The 18,250-nt window shown below is 42.4% G+C and overlaps 1 protein-coding gene across 2 annotated transcripts in view; it reads right to left on the reverse strand.

The window, feature by feature from the left end:
* Sdk1 (sidekick cell adhesion molecule 1) overlaps positions 1 to 18,250 on the reverse strand; it is a 986,062-nt gene that overhangs the window by 236,146 nt on the left and 731,666 nt on the right. For both annotated transcript variants that reach the window (XM_023713416.1, XM_023713415.1), the window contains exons 6-7: positions 6,154 to 6,265; positions 4,941 to 5,131 (exon numbers count right to left, since the gene is read on the reverse strand). In XM_023713416.1, coding sequence (XP_023569184.1) covers positions 4,941 to 5,131; positions 6,154 to 6,265 — 303 coding nt within the window. The remainder of the gene's footprint in view (positions 1 to 4,940; positions 5,132 to 6,153; positions 6,266 to 18,250) is intronic.

Raw genomic sequence — 18,250 nt, forward strand, 5'->3', positions numbered from 1 at the left:
GGCCATTGCTTGGCCAATGTGCTCTCTGTGAAAGCCTGAGAGAATGTCTTTTCCCCATGTGACTCTCCTTAGGCACACTCTACGTCATTGATCACTTTCCTCTTTGGCCCCATAATCTTCTTGATCAGAAAATTTGGGACACTACCGAGGTACACCATGTACTTTTATTTTTGCTTTTATCTTTTTTTTCTCCTGCTTTGCCCAAGTTTACTCTGCAGAGCTAATTATTGCCACAGCCCATCACCTCATACTTTTCAAATAAACTTTTGGAACCTTTCATGGGTTGTCTCACCCAATGGTTTACTCAAGGCATGAATGACCTGTAATAATTTTGCTTGGTGAGATAATCTGGTAACAATATAGGATGTCATGTTTGGAAGTGGGTTTTTTCAACCAACATATTTCCTTTGAGATTTCATCCCAAATGAGTTATATTTTCTAAGATAATCTGTGTACATGGCCACCACCTCCAAGTCAGAGACTTTGCAACTGGTATGTGCATTAGGGACTTCCAGGCCCAAGTAAAGACACTCCTCCCCAACCACTGTCACCCTAGCCCAGCCAGTTGTCATGTGATCATGCTGCACCATCCCCTCCCAGGTAAGAGCTCCCCATCCACACTCAGCAGTACCTGGTTGGGAAGGGCAGCCTGCCAGGTCTGTGAGTAGCTCACCTGGATGGCTTGGCAGGGCAGAGCACCTTGGTTCAGAGAAGATACTCTCCTCTGCTCCTGCCAGGTGGCCCAGCCAGCAAGAGAGTGTGCATGGAGCTGCCTCCACCAGCCCTTCAGGCCCTGAGGCATCTGTTCTTCACAGGCCTTGCCCTGCCATACATAGATCACCCCAATCTTGCTGCCTGAGTCTCACTCTCTCCTGACTAAGCAGGTGCTCTGGAAGTTCTCCATAGCACTAGCTACTATTTACAAGGTCTGCTAGGAGGAGAAAAAGTGGGGTAAATACCAGGCTCGGGGGACTTCAGTCTTGACCTGTGGATGAATCATTGAGATGAGATCCTATGGTGTGTCCTTGGCTTCTATGACCATCCATTCTTGTCTACTGTGGTATCCATTCCCCATGAGTCTCAAGAATCTGAGTTGCTGCTATGTGGAAAGAGCAGCTTTGCAGAAAATGAAAAGTGGTCAACTGGGAGACTGTCTTGGTGGGCTTGGTCTATACCCATGAGCCCTTAAAAGTGGTAAACTTTCCTACCTGTGGAGACCAAGAGATTTGAAGTGAGAAGGCAGGCAGACAGGTGGGAAGGAATTTATATAGGGATATAGACACTGAAGGGTTTCATCCCCAGAAGAACTCAGAGTAGATCTACAGAAAAACCTCACAACTGTGATGCTAGTATTACCTGAGGCATGCTATCAATAGTCTGTTCATTTAATGATACTCAAGATACTTAAGAGATTAGAATATCTCTCTCTCTCTCTCTCTCTCTCTCTCTCTCTCTCTCTCTCTCTCTCTCTCTCTCTCTCTCCCTGTGTGTGTATGACAGGCTGGCTTTGAACATACTTATATACCCTAGACTTGTCTTGACCTCATGGCAACCCTCCTGCCTCAGCCCCCCAAATTCTGGGATTATAATCATATGTCACCACACCTGGTAGGATTTGAATCTCTGCATGATTTATGTATAAAAATCACAATAGATTTGAGACATAAAGAGACAGCTGTCTGTATCATCTGCTGTCACCCTCCTGGGTTTCTGAGTGGAGGTGGAAGAGCTGGTGTGCCAGGTAATGCACACTCATGGAGTAGGCAAAGGTGTGAAGGGCACTGTTTTGTTGTGTAGATTAGATGTGGAATCTGTTGGTCTGGAAGAGGAGGTGTATGTGCTGTGCCCCTGAATCGAAGAGGCTGAAGCTTGTTGAAGGAATCATTGGTTCACTCATCCCCAGTAAGAAAACAGGCTTCCAAGACTGGGAGACACAGGACTACAGACACAGGGAGTGTGAGAAATGTGTGTATGTAAACTGATGAAGGTTGCTAACTAGTGGAAGTGGTATATTATAGCAGTTAGGCCAACAGCAAATGCTCCTGTGGCAACACTGAGCCTACAAGCTGGTGGCCTTATCTAAATCTTCTCTAGGTTAGGGATGTCGAAACTGAGGCCAACAGCAAAGACACCTATTTAGACCAGTTACTGGTAAAATCATAATTTGATGCCAAAGTCCACACTATTCTATTTTATGCTGTATACCTTTCCGGTATGTCCCATATGCTACAGGGCACAAGTGAGAGAGACTATTAGCAGAGATGATATCTGAGGGTCTTGAAGGGCAGAGTCTGGCCCCTCTTCAACATGTCAGGTGATCTTGGATAGAAGGGCAGCCTTCCAAGCACTACCATGTGTAGTATTTGTCTCTGGTTGGCCCCCTAGAGGAGGTCCTGGCAAGAATGGGTGCCAGCAGTGCAGAGGGGAGCAGTGGCAGCACCTCAAAGCAGGGAAGATACTGTGAAAAGCCTGTTACTGAGGCAGCTCAACTGTAGGTGACTGATGTGGCACCCCTCTGGGTAACTCAAGAACCGGTGTGGAATACACCCCAAACACATTCTCAGTCATGAGGAGTAGGGAGCTTGTGTGTGTCTGCCAGCTCCAGCAGACACTTGCCGAGGACTGCTCCTGGGAGCGGATTCTCCGTACTTCCTGCTGGTGATGGTTGGTAAAGTTCACTCCAGGGGCTAGAGGACACTATCAGGGAAGGAGGTGCAGGTGACAGAGGGAGAAGTTGTTCCCTGAAGTAGAGAGGGCAGGGGACCTGTTGTGTCACCGACCTGATACACTCAGGGAAAATAACAGTGATCTGGAGTGTGTCATGTGGAAGGGCAGAGGAGTTGCTCAGGAGGAGGTCTGTGAGTGAGAGCAGCACGGCTGAGTGCAGGGAGCGGGTGGGGACACAGAGCCCAGGCCCTGGAGCCTGCTGGCCTGTACAGAGGGTGCCACACTGCCTGATCAGAGTTTGGGGCTCCTGTTCAAATCATAGGGATCGAGCACTGTTACAGGGAAGGTGACAGGAGGAGTAAACAGCCACAGCCAGTCTGTCTGGTCTCATCAGTGTGAAATAAAAGTAAATGGGAGGCAATTTGTTTCTGCTTTCTTTCATCTGCATGTTCACATTGATAGCTCTTTTCCCTGTTCCACTGGTGACAGCCCTGTGAGATTGGTCCTGCTTCCGGAAGGTCCCTCTGAGGAGTCTGGGCATGGGGTGATAATCTCACTCAAATCCCCTGAATTGACATAGACACTCCCTTCAGGGCTTTTCCACTGTGATCTGACCACAAAATTCCGCCTGTCGCAGCAAATTCTTAAGAATAAAAGGGGATTTAAATCAACATCATAAGAAGCGAAGTGTGTTTGTGTGCCTTTAAAAGTCAGAACACAGAGACGAAAACTGCAGAACACGGAAACAATCTGCTTTGGCATTCTGATATAAATGCAAGACCAAAGTTCACATGATAGATTTAAATACTTGAGAAAGGAATTATGATTGAAGTAAACATTCTAGTTTATAGGGAGATAAATTTCCTCTCTTGTTTAAATTACCTTAAAATATTTTAACACAATATAGTCCTGTCTCCTAGAGATTTACACATCACAAATTTTAATTTTGGTTCAATCTATAATGTGCTGTGTTCATATAGCTATAGATCAACCTTGATGAAAAGTCTCTGCAGAGAACAGGATGTGGTATTTACATCCACAGCTCAAGTGCAGTGAGCAAAGGAGGAGGCAGTGACAAGAGTAGTTCACACCCCAAATGTGGAACCCACAGCAATTCTGACCCCAAGATTTTCTTTTTCTTTTTTCTTTTCTTTCTTTTTTTTTTGGTGGAACCGGGGATTGAACTCAGGATCTTGTGCTTTTCTTAGGTACTTTCTCCATTCTCACCTTTCTTTTAGAGGGGCTGCTAGGCTTATGTGACATTGTATTTAGCATAATCACACTGGGGACACAAACCCATCTCCTACTATTGAGGGGAATGTATTTACCTATGATGGAAAGGAAGGCCTTGTGACAATGCTTAAGGCAACTAGCTTTTATGAAGAACCCCTTGAAGTTCTTGCTAATTTCATAGGAAGGTACAAGTTTTTATTTTTTTTCTTGTTTTGCAGAGTGGGAAACTGCAAAATATATTATTGGAAGAGCTACTGCTCTCTGAAAGATTTCTTCCTATTGGAGCTCTCCTGTTCTTGATTCCCCTTCTGGAGGAAAGACACAGCAGGAATTGTCCTTCTTGGAGCTGCCCTCTGGGCCATCATGGAAGACCATATGTCACCAGGATTCTAATCACAGGCACTTAGGAATAAATGCATGATTATGACTGGAGGAATGAAAGAAATGAAGGCACTGGCTTCTCAATTTAATGTGCTGTTTTCATAATGTGACAACAGTTTAAGATTTTCTCAACCACTGGATAAAGCATGCTTCTTGGCCACCATTATTTTCTAGCATTGAGAACTAGGCAATTCATACATACTCAATCTTATCTCCTGCTCTTGTTTCTGGGTAAATACTTGGCCCATTTTTAGGATGCCACTCTTCTCTCATCTTTCGGTTTAATCAAAGTATAACATTCAATAATTTTAGCTTCCTTCTGGATCAAAAATCGTAACGACAGTAGAACAACTTCTGAACACAGATTGTAATAGCCAGAAAGGAGAAACTGGGGGTAGAAAGTGCAGACGAGGCAGGCAATTTCCACAATGAGGACTTTGCCTCCTTCCCAAGATTAAGGATTGGATATATTCAGAAGAACTTTTCCTGATAGTACTAGGAATATCCTCACTTTAGATTTAATGAATTCATATTGGAAAAAAAGATTAGGAAGAAGGGTTGGGTATAGATTGCTGTTTTGTGGCCTGGGAAGCGTTGAGGTTGTTGGGGTTTGGAGGCTATGTGAGGAAGCTGACAAGATCATTTTCTTGAGTATTTACCTATGATGGAAAGGAAGGCCTTGGCTCTTGCGGGCTCGAAGGCACTCCCCCGCAGTATAGCCTCGCAGACATATAGCCCTGTGTCTGTGGAGGTTGGGTTGGAGATAGTGAGGCGTCTTCCAAAGCTGTGGAGCCCACTGGTGAGTCTCACACCATTTCTCTTCCAGTGCACACTCAGCTCTTCCACAGGCCTGCAAGAGCAAGGGCATTGGTGACAATGACTGTGAATCATGTAGATGGCAATAATAATAATTCTAGGCATTCAGCACCACCGTGACAAAGCTAATTCTAGCAGGAACCATGGTGGGTTGAACAATGGACATTTAAAAATCAATCCAGATATAGCTCTACTCCCTCACGGCAAGTATCAGCAACATATTCTGCTCAAGGGCTATTGAGCAAGGATAGCTAATTGCGGCAGCAATGGACCATAAGTGCTAATGATTCCATTTGCTCATGAAAAGAATGTTGAAAACAAATACTGCTAGGGAACACTATAGCTACGTGGGAGGTGTAAGCATTTGAACTCAATTCTGGAGTGACCAGAAGCAGGCTGAGAACACCTAGGACTATAAAGTAGGTAGGAGAAGGAGTGACTTTTTTCCTTTGCTACCTGGAGTCTTGCTCCTTTCTCCTCCCCAGCCAGCACCACAGATCAGGCCCTCTGCCACCACCTATGTTTAAAATGAAAATCATTTCATTTGCCTAATGAAGGAGAGCACTTGGTGAGCCCTGAAGCTCCCAGGTCCCTGTCTCCTGTGCATGGTGCACAGGCAAACAAGCAAGCTGCTGTTGCTGGAAGAGGAGAGCTCATGTGCTACTCCTCACTGTGTGCTTGCCCTGGGGAGTATTTATTAGTACAGGTTCAGCAGCCCTGCTCCAAACTGCTGGGAACCACAAGTATTTTATATTTTAGATTTTTTTTTTTTTTTAGAATATTTGCACATACTGTATAATGAGACATCTTGGGAATGGGACTCACGTCTAAAGATGAAATCCATTTAAGTTTCATTTACACTTCATATACATAACCTAAAGAGGTCTCTGTGCAATGTTTTTAGTGTACCTGTGTCTTCCCAGTGACCCACAACTTGAGGTTAGGGGTATAATTTTTCCTGTGTAGCACCATGTTAATTCTCAAAAGCATTTCAAACTTCATGTTTTCAAGTGAGGGATGCTCAATCTACATAGCCATACTAGAGCCCAGTTGTACCTGGCACTGGCTATGCACTCCAAGGTGGTCTCACTGGAGCCAGCTACCACGCTTCTGTTGCCTGGGGCAACCACAATGACGGGGGCCATGGCTTCAGGTGTGCCAATATCTCCTGTGGCAGAGAAAAGAAAAACAAGTCCATGGAACTCTTCTCAGAATGGAAGATGGGATGATGGGAATATGACAAATGGAAGAGCTTGTCAAGTCATGTTGATAGGAAATTCACAATCTTGTGACCTGTTAAAGCCCCCTCAGAGGAGCCAGGGCTGCATCAGACTTTAGGTATGGATGTCCACACACAGCCAGTCTCCTCTGCTGGAATTCCAGCCAGAGATCAGAATGCAAGGTACCTGAAGGTATCTTCCTACTGCTCTGGACATTTGTAGCTAAAGGACTTTCACGTACTCAGCATTTTTAAAAATCCTTGCTGGCTTTATTATTTTTTTCCGAGGGCTGGGGAGATAGCTCAGTGGCATAAGCATCTATTATTTTTTTCCACTGATTTAAGAACTGCTTATTGAGTTGCCTAGTATACCCATTATTTTCAAATTCAGTCAACTGCACAAATATGTCACATATCAGGCACTCCGCTAGGCACAGAGGTTAGTAAAAGCAGCTGCAGTATGACTCCCTAGAGCACACATATTCCTTTAACAAAGTGTAAAGTTCTTTTTGCTGCAATTCTAATCCCTTTTCCTTTCTGCAAAGTAAATATCCTGAATCCATCTCTGTTTTGTGAGTATCAAGCCATAAATAATTTAGCTCATATTTCTGGTGACGAGGGAGAAAAAATAGGCTGCATTTTTGCCACTTTCCTCTAAGACACATTTAGCATCAAAATTAAACAACCCACAGCACAACTTTACTACTGTTTATTTAGGAAAAATGAAGACTGAACAACATTTATAGAATAGGGATTTCAATAAGAGTGGAGATGTAAGAGACTGGAAATAAAAACAAATTTAAGCAACAACGAATGCCGAATGTCTTCTTTAGTATTTCATTTGGAAGTACCCACCACTGTCCCAGCAGAACTCTGGCCAAGGAAAGGTTTTGGCCTGTTGGCTATAGGGGCTCACAACCAAAGAAAAGGACCGAAAGATGGGAGGATGGCCACTAACCAACAGGATTTCCCACAGCTCTATGTCTGGCATCTACTGACTAAGCAGAAAGTGACTTGTGTATTAGAGGTACATGTGAAGTTAAGAGAGGGGTGAATTTGGTGCAGGCAGTCAGCAAATTAATTTTGTTAAATTTACACACTGATTGTATAATGGGAGGCCAAATCTCACAGACCTTGCGTCACCTGGTGTGCAAGAGATGCCTCCCCCTCCCCCAGCCCAGGGCCTTCAAATCCCCTTTATAGGGCCCTCTGGGGTGCACATAAACTTCAGGGACTGTCTGATTGGAGATTAGAGCTCAGACATGCCAGAATAGGCATGCATTGAAGGCTAGTCTAAGGAACAACCTGCTCATCACCTGTGAAAGTCACTGGTGAGGAGAAACAAGCCAGGGAGCTAATATTTGCAAATAGTTATGAGAAGTGAAGGATAGCAGTTGGAAACTGAAAGGTTACTGAGCAAGGTGCTCACTTGGCATTAATCACCGCACATCTATGAAGCAAAGAGGAAGCCCATGCTCAGCACATGTGGCCACCTGGGATGACAGTCCAGGTCCTTGTCTTCTTCTGCTCAGGCTGTACTGGGAAACTGCTCATAGTGCCTTGGGGACATGTGGGATAGAGATGCCACTAGGCTTCAGCTACAACTGTTGAGAGGTGAAGAAGCTCTTGGTTTGGGTTCATTTATATCACACTTGAAGCACACAAAGACTGGCAGGCCCAGTGCAAGTTGAGGGTCTTGCTTGATTCAGGGTTAGTAGATGATATCTGTTCTCTACATAGCCCTCTAACTCCCACTTCAGAATTATTTCTAATGACAGGGTGCTGGTAAGATAAGCAAAGAGTGATCTCTCTCTCTCTCTCTCTCTCTCTCTCTCTCTCTCTCTCTCTCTCTCTCTCTCTCTCTCTCCTGGGGGGCTATAGTTATTTATATAAAGTTAATGTGAGACCAATCTGACCAGCAGAAGCCATCACAGCGAGACAGAATCAGGGTGTGCAGGCCTTCTGATGCAAACCCCGTGTGTTTTACTTATCTGAAAATTTCACAAACACCTGGAATCCAGGCATCCCAAAAAGCAAAGGTGGTGCTTAATACATTACCCAATTCTGGTACACCCTTTTTTGAAAAGGTGCTTTAAAATTTCAGTCAAATTCATGTGTACATCTGTATTAAAAAACAGTAGAGCCTTAAAACAAAATAATACCCTCACTCTGCCAAAGGCAATCTCTTTCAAATCCTTTAGTGCTTTATTTTAGTTTAAGCCATGTTTTAATTTTACATAGCTGTTGCTATTTTTTAATTCATTGATTTTAGGCATTACTGACTTTCTGCTGTGATGGATGTGCATGGAGCTTACCCTATTGTACATCTCCTCTCAAATAGTATTTTGTTCTTATTATGTACCCTTGGAAGGTTTTACATGTGTATGTATATGTGTGTGTGCTATAATATAAATATATACCTACAAGGTATTAAGTATAAATCTTTTATAAAGGAAGGCAATTAGAAGTCCTCAGAATACAAGAAATCTGTATAAAACACATCTTTGAATACTGCTTTGCTATGCAGTGGATAATCTCTACATAGTAAATGTAATTTAAATATTATACATTTATTTCAACTTTAATTATTCTACAATAATCAGCAGTCAGAATGATGACTATGAAACAGAACATAACTGTTATTATAACCTTGATAATATAAAAATAGAGCTACAGAAGACAGAGTAACATGAAAGAACAGAGAAAAACTCAAGGGAAGGTCACTTCCCACTACACAGTGGGGGAGAAGAGGATGCACTTCCCTTTACAAGGAAATGATAACGGGGTGTGCATGCATGTACGGACACATACATGCATGCTGCCTGTGTGACTTTAAAATATTTTGCTTGCTCTGTCTCCAGGTTTTACCCATCCTGCCAGTCAGATTCTTGACACGACGGCCTGAAGGTGCTCATGCTACTGTGGGCTGCCCTTTCTCCAGGGAAGGCCCAAGCCTCGGGGCTCTGAGTGCAGACCATTTTTGGAGATTCATGTTACAAAGCCTTCAATACCTCATTAAAAAAATGCAGTCTCTTCTGAGAAAGTTTATACTTGAAAGACGTTGGCTTTCCAGAATATCTGAAGTGAAAATTCTCTCTTTGTGTTTCTCTTAAACCCAGTCACATAAGGTCCTGGAATAGGGCAGAGCGCCCCTGGCTAATGCTCCAGGAGACCTGGGCAGGCGGCCAGCCAGGGGGTGGGGTGCAATAGGTTACACCTTGCAAAGGAAAGACTTTTCTGTGCCAGAGCAGTGACAATAAGGTCAAGTGCTGCTCTCTACCAAAAGATTCTGAGTCACACTCTCTTTGGATAATAAATTCCATGTAAGCATGTAAAGTGAGCATGTAAGAACTGTCCACTGTTCTTATCTGTAAGTGGTATGCTCAGTGAGAGTTGGCTTTGGAGCAAAGAAAACTGTGGTTCAGTGATTGCCTCAAGGGCCCCCAGGTTTTATCCCTTAGTGTCTCAGTCACTGTCTAGTTAGTTTCAAAATAGGATCGTATGGCAAGTCTAACAGAGGGAGTGAATGAGACCATCTGAAACCTCAAGATCTCCCTGCTACAAAAACAATGGGTCTAACATTTATAGAAGCCAAAGAGCCAATAACACTGAAAACAAACTCAGAGGGGAAAGATCTTGGATTTTTAAATTCTGTGGTTTATTTAAAATCCTTTCCAATGTTTAATAATAACAGTCGTTATTGATTGTGTTGACTGGATGGAAGAAAGAACAATTACAAATGTGGCTAAAAGTTTAAGCTATGGGCCATGTGGACAGAAGGAGGGACCAGGGTCTGCTGGTGCTCTGGCATGTGGATCCTTCTCATTGTTCACCTCACCATGGTATCATTACTTGTTGACTCTGGAAGATGAAGAAACATATGTGCCACTCAAGTTTGTATTTAGCAGAGCATCTAGATTATAATGGCCTTTCTACAAGTGCATGCTGAATGAAGAATTTTCTTGTCCAAATATTACATGGTTGGTTATTGATTTCAGATTATTAGAGTTACATGATATTGAGGATGAAACCAATAATTTCTTATTTCTGGAGGTGTAAAGCTCAGTTTGATGAGGTCTGTGCGATCAGACATCCGGGTTTCCTAGAGAAAGATAGGCCTACTCACATAGCAAGCACAGTATGCTGTGGGCATTGAGGGCATAGAGAAGGGACATAGTAAGACAGGTTGGGGGTTCGGTGTTGACATCAATTCTTCCAGTGCAATTAGAAAAAGTTTGACCAGAAAAGTGGATAGGCACATACCAGACAGACAAGAAAGGAAAGGTATTTTAGGAACAAAAAAGATGGCATTAGGTATAGTGGCACATGCCTTATAACTCCAGCTACTGAGAGGCTGAGGGGGATGTTCATGAGTTCAACACCAGCTGGGGAAATTTAGTGAACAAAATTCAGTCTCAAAATAAAAAGGGAACCGGTTTAGCTCATCTATAAACATGCAAAACTGGGAGCACCTGCTTGATGGGCGAGGGGATCCTAGGATCTGGGTTATGATGGTGGAGGGGCAGGCAAGGCCAAACCACAGAACTTGGAACTTTCGCCAGCAAGGAACAAGGGTTGTGCAGACCTTCTGGGGAAAATGATAATCAGTCATGTGCACTGTCTGTACTGTGGGGTCAAACTGTGAGGTTAGAGACAAAGCCTGACACTGTGTAGGGACAAGATGCAAATGCTTGAGACTCAAGGGAGTTGTAGGGAGAATGGAGAAAGGTAGAGGGGTAGGGAGTTGGGGTAGTAAGGGTGTGGCGGGGAAGTAACAGAGGAGTGTAAGGCAGCTAGCCTAGCCTCCAGCTTGAGTAGCCTGGCCATTGGCTGAAACTCACCAGAAAGGAAAATTAAAACCAGGACAGGTGCTGGTAATAGTACATCATGGTGGAGGAAAGGGCCAGTATGTCTGTAGTAGCTGCCAGGCTTTATAGGAAGTACCCAACCTATCGGGTACTGAGGTTTAGTGGCACTGGCTAGTCACCAGCATGTGGGTGTGACTGAAGCCTAAGGACAGTGTGGCTATACTGGGAAAACAGAGAAGGAGCACTGGAGACTGGCCAGAGCCGGAGGTTACCCCAGGCAGCTCTGATTTCCCAAGTGCAGTGAGAATGGATGGCTAGAACTGTGGAAGAAGAAGAGAAAGCTGTTCCAAAGTGCAGGACACAGGCTATCACTTTCCCCTCAAATGGAAAGGTGTTCTGATATATAAATCAAGGTTACTCCTGCTCCATTTTGAAGATGAATCTGAGTTACCTTGTAGAACAACCACTAAGGAAAACAGAGGTATAGGTGAGAATCATGACCTTCACCCAGAAGGTCTGTGCCGTAGCACCTGACCCACTGAGAGCATCACAGACCTCATGCTGCTGTTGTGTTGCGTCCTGTGGCTCAGTGCTGTGGCTTGTATCTAGATGTACCCCCTGAGCCTCATGCAGGCGTAGGTGCCCTTCTTTGCTATGTTTCTCCTCTGCGATGCCCCTCTGTCATGCCACCCTGCCTTGGAAAAGCCAACTAAAAACTGAAACCTCTATGAACTGTGAGCCAAAATAAACCTTTCCTCCTTTAATTCTGGCTGTTGGGTATTTTGTCTCATCAATGAAAAGTAACTAAGACACTTGGTGACTGCAAACAGGCTGGCTTGGTCTCAGGCAGTTTTCAACTCATTTACTGACAATGCAAAGGGCAATAATAAGGCAGTCTTTTCCTGTGCTTGACCTTGCCCTGCATAGTGTGATGTGCAGGTGCTTTATTGAGGATGGCTGTAAGAGCCCCAAGAAACTTGGCTTAAAGAAAAATCACATGGATTTTCTGTGCATCAGTGGCCTTTAAAACCACTTGGAGTCTGTCATCTCTCCCTGAATTACTAAATGACCTGACCTCAAGATTAAGTGCTTTTCTGCCTGCAAACGCATCTCAAAGCAACAGGTATTACTTTCTTGATACCAGGAGGAACCTGTCTTAATAGCTCCTATTGTAACGTGAAAGTCCCCCGGGTTTAGATTTTTAAGAGACTTAGATACACACTCTCACAGGCACATATATCTCTCCCAAAGAATCCACAGAAATTATTTTGTTAAAACTTTGCAACAGCAAAGGCTGTGCAGGTAGCAGGTGGGCTCAAGTTATCCCTGGCACTCCAGGATATGAATTTATAGAGGCAAAGTAACTCTCAAGTAACTTGGAGATGTACTTTATTGTAAAAAACTGAAATCAACAGCACTGGTTTTCTCCTGATAGGAAAGATCATGGTTGGGTAAATAGGAAAGTCTTCTTACCTTTCACAGCCCTCAGATTTATTTTATAATGCCCACCCACCCAGCTTCTACACAGATGAAGCCAGCTTACAAATTTCTGGATCACCATTTGCTGTGTGTGGAGGTGTCTAAAGAAATTTCTAGTCTTTTAAAAACTTCTTCCTTTACAGTTCACCAGCTAGAACTCAAGTGATAATCTCAAAGGCCTTATGAGATAGCACAGTGAGGCAGGCCAACATGGGGAGGTGGCTGAGGGGCCAATCCAACATGCAAAGCTCTAGCTGTTCTCTATAGCCCAGTGCACCAGCTGGCTCGATTCTTCTTGTTTATGGTCCGACAGTAGGAGGGAAAGAAAAATGAGAGGAAGTGCAGCAGTATATCCCATTTACCATTTTATCTTTGCATGCACTTCCATTTTTATCTCAATACGCTTCTGGACTTTTCTACTGACAAGAGACAATAAATAAAATAATATGACAGGTTGACAAATAAGCCAACAGTTTCTTTTCTTCTCATTTATAACGTATTTGAAAACTCGTACATTTGGAAATGAATGGAATGTAACAAAGAATGTATTTTCATCTGCTTTTTACTGGGCAGAGAAAAATGAAGGCGATAAAAGGCAACTCCACTGTTGGCTTATTTATTTATTTATTTTGGGATAAGTACAAATTGATAAACCATGAAATAGGATTGTGGATTTAGGAACTGCATGACTGGACACTAGAGTGATCCAAATATCTGATTCAAGAGACAACAGCTGAGTACCTGATTTTTATGTACACATATAAATGCATAATCTACTATTTAATAGAAGACTCACACCCCATAGGACTGGGATCACATGCTGTTGGGCACACAGAGGGGTACTTCTGTACTTTTCATGGGGTTACCTCAGTTTTTTGAATGGAGGTCTAATAGGCACAATAATAGGTCACTTTAAACTTCATTAAGAAGTGCCCTTGGGTACTTCTGCCAAGTGTGCATATCTGGGCGTGGAGCCGATACCCATCTGAGGCCATTAGTGAGGACAATGGGGTGCTGCAGGCCATGTTGGCAGGGACCCTGTGACATCCTGGTCCTCTTCCACCCCTGCTGCAGGGGCTCCATCATAATAAGTTCTTTCCAAAGTTGAAAAGCAAGACATTTAGCAGAAATGGCAAGTATTGTTGGTTCTGTAGGACAAACACCATTGTATTTAATAAACTGAAACAGAGGGCTCAAAAACAACTTTGGATTTTTTTTAATGGTGCCTATAAGAATACCATCTTAACCAAATATTTTAAAAGGAGCAGTGAGGACACAAGCTCTCCATACTGGGAACCTCTCCTCTGCATCCTGATAGGGCTCTGATAAGCCCCCCTTCCTTCTGCCCTAAGTTTCCAGTGGCACTGGGTCTATAGGACTCATTACTGTGCTTGTCTTGTCTGCCCACAGTCCTGGGCCTGGATATACCTGATGTGCAGTAAGTGCTCGGCATGCGGCTGGTACAGATGAAGTCCTTAGAAGAAACCTCTATTCCTGGGTCTGGGGGAGAACTCTGGGAACCTGCCCCTGTAATGGGCTCACAGGTTAACATCTTTCCTTTACTTTCCTTCCTGGGATCTCCTGTAAATAAAGGATCATGTTCACATGTTCTCTGGGATAACATACTGTTTTGGGGGAAAGTAGGACATGTACTTCTTTTTTTGGCCAAGTGCATTTGTTCAGGCACATACCCACCCCATTCCCTGCAAAGTCCTTGAAGGCACATGATCCCTGGGAACCATAGTACGCTTCAGAGCACCTAGCAAACAGTAGATAATTAACAGATACTTACTAGACTGAATGAGTCCAACTTCATATTTTCTAACTATGTATCAATACTGGGTCCTAAAACTTCCCCATGTGTACATGTAGGATAGCAGCACAGCCCTGCTCCTGGACATGCTGGGACTATTTGCCAGGCTTAGCTCCTGCTGAAAATCAGACGTACTTTATATAACATGTGATTCACAAATAGTATCTGTAAATAGAAAAGTGTCTTTAATAGATAAAATGAGAACAAAAGAATTCAATCCTGAGTCTATGAAGAAAACAGAACATTATCTTAAATGTTTTGAGCACATGAGAGAAAGAAAAAAGAAAAAAGGGAGATAAATAAGAGAGAAGGGGGTCACAGCCTGTTCAGTTATGAACATTGTAACTATGCCCCCTCCTTAAAATATGAGACAGATTTTTAGAAAACTAGACTAAACTGAAGTTATTTTCTCCTGCTATAGACCCACTGATCAGCTCACAGACCAGAAATTATAGTAACTGAAGCTGAAGTAAATTTGTAGTCTAGTTATAAAGAAACTTGGTTGGGAAGCCATACTACTTGTAATCACCCCCAGGGCTGCTGCTTTGCAAAGACTTTGCTGGATGGGAATACAATAAAATTAAATAAAATTAAAAAGCTTTATATTTGACACCCTCCCCCAGTCATGCAATGAACACACAAACCGAAGATTTGAGGAGGTAGTTTGGGGTTTGGGTTCTTAACCAGAAGAGGTACCCCACAGGCCAACAGATGATTCTCTTTTTATGTTTTTATATCTTAATATCTTTGGTAGAAATAGAGTCACACAAATTAGGAATCCACCACCAAATAAAACCTCTCATTTACATATTTAGTGATTCATAAAACTGAAATGCTGAAAGGTGGTAATAATACCCAAAACTGAAGAAATATTTTGTCAATCACATAGCACTTTCTTTTCTTATGTATTCCTACCTTAAATATAAATGTTCAACAAATATACTAGTGAACATTTATTCTGCTTTTTAAAAAAATCATTTTCTTAATCCTTGAGAAGGGTAAACTCCAAGTCAGAAAATTTTGCAGGATTTCTCTCCTAACCAATATGAGTACTAAGTGAGTCATAACAATAAATGGTGACCTACTGGACAGTCAATTAAGTCCTCCAACTGGGTCCATTCCAAAGCAGCTCTAGGAATGGAAGAGAAGTCCATTGTCTGACAGCAGGATTTAGAAGATTTCTCTCCAGAGGATGGAGCAGTAATTCTGTCCCCCCTCATCAGCTTGGGTAGCTTATATCCTCTACAATATGGGAGAACCAAGGGCTCCCAAGGTGCTAGGCAAGTTGTGGACTCAGCCTCCTTGGGTATTTATCATCCTAAATGGAAGGTCCTGATCTTTAAAAGAGACTCAGGCTCAGAACCTATGGCTGCACAGCAGTGCACACCCAATCTGAGCACACTTGTGAGACAGGAGCAGTAGGCCTAGAGTATCTTCTCTCCCCCTGCCTGTTCTCTCTCTCCCACACCTAGGTTCTCTTTCTCCTCTCTGTCATTGTCTATCTCTGGGAATTAGGTGGGTCATTGACGTTGATCAGGAGCACAGAAAACAAACCCACAGTATGAGACAGGGAGCAGAGATGCTTTGAGAGTAAGGAATGAGAAGTCATAACTGTGAAGGAATGTCCTCCTCTGTTCTCTTTTTCTTTTTGTTAGAAGTTGCTATATCAGAATTACCCTTGGGTGTCACAACAGAGGTACAAACAAATCAAGATATCTTAAGAGAAGAAAATATTTTTTTCCTGTCTGCCCCGGCTTCCTTTATATGAATGAAGTCAGCCCCACAGTGTGAAAATACAGTACTCTGCTAGAACAAGACATTTCTGAAATGACCTAAGGTTATCTGTTTAAACCAACCAGTTCTCTACTCAATCTGCTATGAAGCAAGGTTTTTTTTTTTTGGTGTGTATATAAAATGTCAACACAATCTCATTTATATTTTGGTCTAAAATCAACACCAACAATAAATCTAAAGTTGGTGACAGAAAGAGGGAGAGTGTATAAAACAGAAACCGCGCAGATAAAATTAAGTATATAAAACCACAACTAAGATCCCTCCCAAGATACATGCTTGTAAATAAATTACTACAAGCATTATTGAATGGGGAGAGACTTACTGGAGAAGCATAAGAAGTCTGTTCACATAGACTCGAAGGGAGATGAATAAAATATAAAATCCTAATCCCATTTATGTGATTGTTCAAATATATTAAGAAGCTGGTTAATGTGAACCCATTTCAAATGAGGAAGGTTGGTGATTACTCAGGAAGTCTAGACTGTGCAAACCATCAATTCAAACATATGAACACTAGGAGCGCTCCAGATACCCTGAAGTCTCATGCAGTTTTAAAGCAGTAAGGGTGCTCAGCTTTTTGTGAGGCAGCGTGAATAACAGGTTTATAGAGAATTTACAGGAAATCCAAACATAATTATGGTAAATCATTACAGCATGTGTTTCCACCAAACCTCTCCCAATGCTTCCAATAAATAAAAGAATATCATCTATTTATTTGAACATGTGGTTTAGTTTTATCAGATATTTGGAACAACTCATATATATGGTATGAACAAAATATATGATGAATGTTTAAATTTTAAAAGATTTATTACAGTAAAAGACACACTGTCATCAATCATCAAAATATTCTCCCTGGAGAAATTATTTCCCCTGCTTCTGGCACACTTATCTCATTGTTCTTAGCACTCTCTGAAGCTATCCTGAGGGTCCTCTTTCAGGAGTGTCATTATAAGTAAGGTGTGATTAAAAAAACAACAGTGAATGCTTCTGCTGAGTGCCATTCAACAGAAAGGCAGGTGCACAAAAGCATTACAGTGCATCCTCACCCACCTTACCCACTGAATCTGGCTCTGTGTAACTTGTGGCTCTTCCCCAAAATCAAAATGACTATAAAGAGGATACGTTTTGAATCTATGCGGGACATCAAGGCAGCTAAGGCCAGCACATCCAGAGAGACTCACAAAAGAGGACTTCCGGAGTTGCTTTAGGAGGTGGCAAGAGCTATGCTATGGGATCAGTATGTCCAAAGCGAGGGGGATGGAGGACTTGAGGTGGATGCATGGCAATGTACCTTTTACTATAATACATTTAAAAAAAAATTAACATTCACTGTATTTTTGGATTACAGCATATAAGTGTAAAATGCTCTGTAAGAGGTAGAGGAGAAAGAAATAAAATAAGGTATTCTTAGCAGTACAGAATCATCCCTTGACCTGCAGAGTTTAGCAAAGCTCACTTGGAGAGACAGAGGGCATTTGAAGGAGTTTCACTTCACCCTACGCCCTGAACACAAGATAAGCATTTCCCTCAAGTTATTTCTGAATCATAACTGTGCCTCTCAGATTAGAAGTACCTTCCCGTTTCTTACTTTTCTTTATATATATTTCAAAAGGAGAAAAATATGATTATGTATATTTGCTATAAAGAACATAAATAACAAAATAAATATAACTCAGCAAGACAGATGCTGAAGTTTTTTTTTTTTTAAACCAGGCTTCTCTAAAACATGGGTATCAGTAAGATGTTCTCACTGATGTTGACTAGGTACAAATTTCACATGTATGAAAGCTTTTCTTCTTCCAAACCTGGTAAAAAATTTATTTTCCTTACAGAATCTGGTGTTACTAGTTGCAACCCACTCACTAATAAGCTTCATTTAATGTCAGTACTTTCAGTTTTCCTGAGCACTACACACACACACACACACACACACACACACACACACAACTTTACAAATGTTCCAAGATATTTTCACTGAAATCTTCTAAGTCAGGACTCCTCAAATCTTCATGTGCACATGAATCATCTAGGAGTGCT

Source organism: Octodon degus, unplaced genomic scaffold (genome assembly GCF_000260255.1).
Source record: "Octodon degus isolate 3935 unplaced genomic scaffold, OctDeg1.0 scaffold00031, whole genome shotgun sequence".
Lineage (NCBI taxonomy): Eukaryota > Metazoa > Chordata > Mammalia > Rodentia > Octodontidae > Octodon > Octodon degus.